This window comes from Mandrillus leucophaeus, unplaced genomic scaffold (genome assembly GCF_000951045.1).
Source record: "Mandrillus leucophaeus isolate KB7577 unplaced genomic scaffold, Mleu.le_1.0 Scaffold10, whole genome shotgun sequence".
Taxonomy (NCBI): domain Eukaryota; kingdom Metazoa; phylum Chordata; class Mammalia; order Primates; family Cercopithecidae; genus Mandrillus; species Mandrillus leucophaeus.
The window spans coordinates 1,359,001-1,366,411 of NW_012098098.1; the positions used below are offsets into that span (position 1 = coordinate 1,359,001).

The window sequence follows — 7,411 nt, forward strand, 5'->3', positions numbered from 1 at the left end:
GGTTCACTGGAGGAGCCAGTGAGCTGGAGGGTTCGGCAAATGTTTGGTGAAAGCTGTATCCTTGGTAGTGTCGGACAAGAGAACCACATCTCCCTGGGAGTTCTAAGGCCTGGTCTCCGCCTGCCAACAGGTTGCTGTGTGTCCTTGAGCATGTCACTCAACCTCTCTGGGCCTCAACTCCATCTTCAGTGTCTAAATCAGGGTGCCTAGCCTGAGGGCCACAGGTGGCAGGAGTGACTCTGGGAAGAGGGTAGCCCACAAAGCCTGTGAAATAGTGTGCAGAACTGTGTATTTTTTCTAGGGAGAGGGTTTGGAGGTTTATTTGAATTCTCAGTGAATGGACTCAGGAGAGTAAGATCCAGGTCTTTAACAAGCGGAGCCAAGAGAACATCGGCTGCAGTATAGGGTACAGAGAGAGTGAACTTGAGTAACCGCTCGGCAGCCGCAACAGCCTCTTTCCTGTCCAGACCTTTCCTTGGTGCTGTTGGTTATTGCACAGCTCTTACCAGAGATGTTTAACAAGGAAAGAGAAAAGATTTAAAAATCTACCAGTACCCCATGGCCATTTCTGCTTAGCGTAGCCCTGTGCGATCCAACTTGCAGGAAATGTTCTATTAATATCATCTGCCCTGTCCAATATGGCATCTGACAATTCTACTCAAAGTGATAGAAAGTATCCTGTGATCAGCTAGGTACAGTGGCTCATGCCTGTAATCCCAGCACTTTGGGAGGCCAAAGTAGGCAGCCCACCTGAGGTCAGGAGTTCAAGACCAGCCTGGCCAACATGGTGAAACCCTGTCTCTACTAAAAATTTTTTAAAAAACAAAATTAGCTGGGCATGGTGGTGGGTGCCTATAATCCCAGCTACTTGGGAGGCTGAGGCAGGAGAATTGCCTGAACCCAGAGGTGGAGGTTGCCGTGAGCCAAGATTGCCCCATTGTACTCCAGCCTATGTGATAAGAGCGAAACTCCGTCTCAGAAAAAAAAAAAGTAAAAGTATCCCATGATCTGCGGTTCCTGGGAACAACTCAGCCCACCCTCTGAGTCTCTAAGACCCATTTCCAACATTTGGCAAACACATGGCAACTCCGTATTTTCTGAAGGATAATTATCGGGGAGAGCTTTAGTATATATCCCAGGTACATGTTGTACAACTGAGCCATGGGGCTGGGGTAGAAAGCCCTAGTGAGATAAGGTCCCCCGTCTCAAAGAGTCAGCATTCAAGGGGGGTGTGTGTATAATACAAGGCGGATAATGACGAAGGACCAAATAAGAAGAGGAGGATACAGAATTGACTCACATCAGAGAGGGCGAGTCCATTGTAGAAGGGCCACAGGAGCAGTGGAAACATCTGGGCTCGCTGGTCAGATGAACAATGCTGTCAGAAATCCAGACATGTGACATCATTAACTGAGCAAACGGAAGCATAAATGATTTATGTGATTTGATGAACCGATCTTAAGCTTAAATATCAAGTCTTGGCCTTTCAGGTGAATAGCGTGCATTATTAATGTTGCCCGGGAGGTAGCTTCTGAAAGACGGTTTTATTTACAAACACAGCGGTGTCAGGCAGCCCGGTAGAGTTGGAAGAGTGCTGAGGAGGTGAAGCCCACCCTCTGAGTTGCCGAGACCCGTTTCCAAGTCAGGGGAAACCCTGCCGTGCGGGACCCCTCCCTGTGTTACTCCATCCGTGATGCAGGCATCAAATATGTATTGAGTACCTACTGTATGCCTGGGGAAAGGGCACTGAGGTTGTATAAGTGGAAGAAAGGGAGAGGCCTCGGCCTCTGGGGAGCTCACATTCCTACCAAGGGGGTACATAATCAGCCAATGAAGAAACAAGATGATTTTGGAATTGTCCAGGTACACGAAAGCCAAAAAATGCCCAAGGCCACCAAAACAAATAAATCCCACTGAGATATAATAGTGGCTGGTGGAAGGGGAGGACAACCCTAAACAGCTGTCGATCAGGCTGACATTTAGAGAGGAGGTGACATTTAAGCTGAGGCCTGAGGAAGAGGAGCCAGCTGTGGGAGGTGCTGAGGGAGCAGCAGGTATATCTCTGGCAGGTGCTCTTGGTTACAAGGAACAGAAAGTCCAAGTGCACAAACCCTAAGAAAATATATTGTCTCATAGCCAGGGATCTGAGGTGGGAGCTGTGGGGTTACTTAATTCAGCAGAGCACCCAGGGCCTGGCCCTTTCACCTCCTTTCCCTGCCACCTTGAGCTTATAGGGGTTGGATTGGTTCTTGGCTGGCTCTCCTCATGGTCCCAAGGCGGCTGCCACAGCTCCAGGCATCACAGCCAAACACGCAAAGGCCCTATAGAAGAAGGTGTGTGGGGGTGTGTGTGTGTGTGTGCGCGCGCGCGCGCGCGCACGCACATGCACATACAGTAAGGAAATCTTTTCCCACAAGCCCCCAGCAAACATCCACTCACGTCTCACAGGCCAGTGTCGCGTGATGTGCTGATGCCTAAGCCAATCAAGAGCAGGGGTCTTAGCCAGGCATGACCCACTCCCCGGGGCACATGGCTGTGGAGAGAGCGGGGATACCTGAACAAGATCACATTCCATTAACAAGGAGGAGGGGAATTTCTGCTCCTGCGTTTGAGGTCTGCATAAGCCCCTGAGACCAGAAGGAGCTGCGTGTTTAAGGGGGCTGGGTGGAATGAGATGGGAGCTGCAGGAGGCTGGCCTGCCCCGGAGTAGATCTTTGGGTTTGGTACCAAGGTCATAGGAAAGCCATCGGAGGGTTTGGAGCAGGAGGGAGCTGGGATCTGGTTTGGGGTCCTAAGAGCGCTCCAGCTGCCGTATGCAGGAGGGGTTGAAGGGGCCAGGTGGGAGGTCAGAGTCAGCTGGGATGGGCCAGGGGCGGTAGTGTGGGGGATTCCATTCACAGCCTGCACAGAAGCACATCCATAGTCTGAGGGCAGCTGGTCACAGCCCTGCGGGAATGGAGGTCCTGGGCTTCCAGCTATGACAAGGCTGTGCCATCCCTGACTTCCGGATACAGACCCTGCACCCTGAGTGCTGTGTGCTCTGAGGACAAAACTCTGTCGGCTGCATTCGGAGGCTTTAGAACCACTGACCTTGACCCCAGGAGCCTCCCTGCGGCATGTGGCCCACCTGGTTTCCAGGCAGGGTAAATAGCAATGGCCTCGTCTTTCAGATGTGGCCCGAGGATGCCCAGAAACCGCATGCTTTCCCTAAAGTCTTAGAGGATATATTAATTTCAAAATAGTGACACCCTGAAGGCACAGGGTTGGTGTGTATTAAAAGAGAAAAGTGTGTTTCTTTTCTCCTTGTTCAAATGCATCAAAGTGCATAAAAACGAATGTCAGCATGGATGCTCTTGCTTTTTACCACGTCAAATGCAGCCTAAGAGAAGGAAAACTCCAGCACCTGCTTGCTCGAGAACTGGTTCCTGGAGATGTCGTGTCTCTCTCGATCGGAGACCGGATCCCTGCAGACATCCGACTCACTGAGGTGAGTGGTCTCAAACTCTTGCCAATGGGGTATTTGATGGGGCTGGTCAAGGAGCAGACACTTAGCTTATTGTAGGTGTGTACAGTCTCTGTCATACACAGGTGCTCAGACATACATGCACACGCACATGCATGCACACAAGACCGGAACGAAGTTAGCAGACAAGCGTATTCTACGCATAGAGCCCCTCAAACCATATTTCATAAATTGTCATTCTCACTTTAAGCCTAACAAATTTTGGCTATATGGTTTTCCAGTTTAAAGCAGGCTGCAATAACAAATTAAACCAAAGTGGGCTTGAGGAATGATACAAGAGTTGCCTCTCAAAACAGACACACAAATTTTAGAAAGACGTGATATTAGAGGCGGGTGGATCACCTAAGGTCTGGAGTTCAAGACTAGCCTGGCCAACATGGTGAAACCCCATCTCTACTAAAAATACAATAATTAGCTGGGTGTGGTGGCATGTGCCTGTAATTCCAGCTACTCAGGAGGCTGAGGCAGGAGAATCACTTGAACCCAAGAGGCAGAGGTTGCAGTGAGCCGAGACTATGCCATTGCACTCTACCCTGGGCAACAGAGCGAGAAGCACACACTTTTAGGGTAGTGAGGTTTGGGGACACTGGCTGTGGGGCAAGCTTTATGGGTCTCTGGGTGCCACAGCTTCACAGAGCCATGCCTGAGGCACTCTGCTGAGATTATCTGGGGTTCCCAGGAGGTTACATCAAGTTCAACATGATTTGTTGATGGGAGTAATCTATTTCAAGAATCCTTCCAAGAATGTGTAAGGACTGTTCAAAGCTTTGCATGATGAAGGATTAGACACAGATTATCTGCCTGATGTATTTACTGATGGGATGCATTCTCAGGAACTGTAGGATCAAGGACCCGCTGTTAAATGGGCAGCATAAGGGAAGGGGATGGAGAGGAGCACAAAGGGTTGGTAGCTGTGCCCTGGGACCTGTGTTTACAACATTCCTAGCCTGTCTGTGAAATAGGAGGCAGGGGCCAGGGCTTATGCGTGGCCACTTGGACACTGAGCCTCTCTGCCGTGACCTTCAGATTTCCAGGCAGGGCATGGATAAGGGTAGGAGATGTTCAGGTACCAAAATGAAGGAGGGTACACCCTCAGGCTCAGGGTGGTGCCCTTTGCAGCACCAGAAATAGATCTGCTGTGGCCCGGCCTCTCCCCATGTTCAGCTCCAGCAGTCAGCATCTGACTCCAAGTCTGGGGTGCCTGGATCCAGTCAGAGGAACCGCTGTCTGTGGCCAGTCACCACCTGCAAAGAGGACTGGGAAAGCCGGTCTCAGGTTTTCCACGTTTTCCTTCTCCTGAGAGAGGGGGGGTCCTAACAGGGGATGCTCCAGATGCCAGGGAGCCCGTGAGAAGGACACAGGTCCACCACAGGTGCAGAGGCAGAGAGAGGCCGTATGAGAGGTGGCCAATGACCTGGGGCTGGACATTAGCCTGGGCTTGAGCCCTGGGGCCATCATTCAAAGCCTTGCAACCTCCAGCAAGTTAGTTAACCTCTCTGTGCCTCAGTTTTCTCATCTGCAAAATGGGGGGTGGTGATGTCTATAGGGTACTTGTGAAAATTAAAAAAATTCAGAGATGCCAAGTGCTCAGAACGGTGCCTGGCGCGGTGAGTGAGAGGCAAGCGCGGGGGCTGCCATTACCGCAGTGTGTATTGGGAGTCAGAGAACCCGGAGTCCTATAGCTCCTACGGTGTGACTTGGGGAAGGAATTCACCTCTCTGAGCTTTGATCTCCTCACCCCTAAAAGGGGCTGATGTTGGTTTCCAGTTCACAGGGTTATTGTGAAGATGAAACAAGCTATGACCTGTGCTATGCTTAGCACGAGCCCTTCGTGGGGTAAACGGTCACCAGTTACTGGTGATTGCTTTTGTTTTTTATCATTATCGGTCTATACAACGGTTCTTTGAAACAACTTTTTACACCCCAGATAACTTCCTCACTGGTTCAGCTGGGTTTCTCTCTACCCTGCTTATATTAAATTAAATTGTGGCTGGGCACAGTGGCTCATACCTGTAATCCCAACACGTTGGGCAGCAAAGATGAGTGGATTGCTTGAGCCCAGGAGTTCAAGACCAGCCTGGGCAACATAGCGACCCCCCATCTGTACAGAAAGTATTGTACCTGTGTACTGATACCACAAAGGTTATTTTAAAGCTACTGGCTGTGAACACTATGGATTTTCCTGGTGGTATTTTGCAATTCCATTAAACTATCAATAGCTTTGTCTATTCAGAGGAAAATGCTTATGAGCTGTTAAGCTCTGAGATCCAGGAGTACTTCAACTGTACATTTTAAAACCATTTCTGTCCAGCAGTTTCAGCAGGAAGCAGCAAGTTCAAGAAAGCTCTTAAAGTAACAGCCCTTTGTGCACGGTATATGGGGTCCCAGGACATTCTTTTCCCTTTCCCAGAGTTAAAACAGAGGAAGCCCTCAGTCAGAGGCTGAGCCGGTACAGCCAGCAAGCCTGGGTCACTGGTCATTCGTTCTCCCCAGCCATGTCTAAAAGAAAAAGGGAATTGGGTCGAAGGTGAATGGACTCCAGGTGACGCTTCGTCTTAGAGGTGGGGACACCGGGTGGGCGTGAGCCCTGCGTGTGGGAGATAGGAGGTGAGCCCGCGATTGTGCCTCTGTCTTCAGGCTGGGCACGCCTCCTTGGTGGCCACAGGTTCTGTGCCCCCGACTCTATTTTTGCCCCTCACCCCTCCTTGCCCCTTTCCTGAGATTGTGCCCTGGGAGCCTGGGAGGTCACCAGAAGCCCCTCCTGCCCACCTGCCGAACCCACACACAACCAGCTTCGCTCCTGCTTGGTCTGGAGGTGCCACCCAATCTTCCACCGGCCTTTATTTTTGTCACAGGAAGACGACGAATATTTTTCAGTATGTCAGGTCTATGCTGACCACCGTATGAAAATTGCTTCATTTCATCTCCCAACACTCTTAAGAGACCAGCACTGTAATGTTTCCTCTGTGTTATTTTACGACACGGACCCAGCAGCCCGGAGAGGTTGCGCGGCCCTGAGCAGTCACACGGCGGTGGGCGGTGGAGGGGGACGTGACCCCGGGCCTCTGGCTCCACAGCCCATGTCCTTACCCCCAGGACGTTCTCTCTCTCCCTATGGGCAGCCTTCAGACTCTTCCTGGCACTGCCTCTGCCCCTGGCTTTCCTTGATGTATCAGTGGCCTGTAGCTGCTGTGGCAGATGACCACTTACTTAGGGGCCGAAAACAAGGCGAAGGTATGGTCTGACCTCTGGAGATCAAAATTGAAATCGTTTTCACTGGGTGGAAATCAAGAGTGCTATCAGGGTCCGGGAGCAGGGGCTCGCTCCTGGAATCCCAGCACTGTGGGAGGCTGAGGTGGGCAGATCACCTGAGGTCGGGAGTTCAAGACCAGCCTGACTAACATGGTGAAATCCTATCTCTACTAAAAATACAAAAATTAGCCAGGCGTGATGGTGAGCCCCTGTAGTCCCAGCTACTTAGGAGACTGCGGCAGGAGAATCACTTGAACCTGGGAGGTGGGGATTGTAGTGAGCCGAGATAACACCACTGCACTGCAGCCTGGGTGACAGAGTGAGACTCCATCTTAAAAAAAAAAAAAAAAAAAGTGCTATCAGGGCCATGCTCCTCCAGAGGCTCCAGGGGAGAAGCCGTTTCCTGGCCTTTCCCAGCTTCTAGAAGCCGCCTGCATTCCTTGGCTCATGGCCCCATGTCCCTGCACCACTGCTTCTGTTACATCTCCCTGATGGTAAACACATCTCCAACCCTTCTTCCTCCCTCTCCCTTATAAGGACACTTGTGATCTTAGTGGGTCCACCCAGACCACATTCTCCCCATGTCAAGGTCCTTCAGTTAGTCATGTCTGCAAAGTCTCTGTCACCGCATCAGAG

The 7,411-nt window shown here is 51.0% G+C and overlaps 1 protein-coding gene across 1 annotated transcript in view; it reads left to right on the forward strand.

The window, feature by feature from the left end:
- Positions 1–7,411, forward strand: part of ATP2C2 (ATPase, Ca++ transporting, type 2C, member 2) — a 93,222-nt gene that overhangs the window by 41,857 nt on the left and 43,954 nt on the right. Inside the window, exon 5 of the mRNA XM_011972285.1 lies at positions 3,323–3,487. Within this exon, the coding sequence (XP_011827675.1) occupies positions 3,323–3,487 (165 nt within the window). The remainder of the gene's footprint in view (positions 1–3,322; positions 3,488–7,411) is intronic.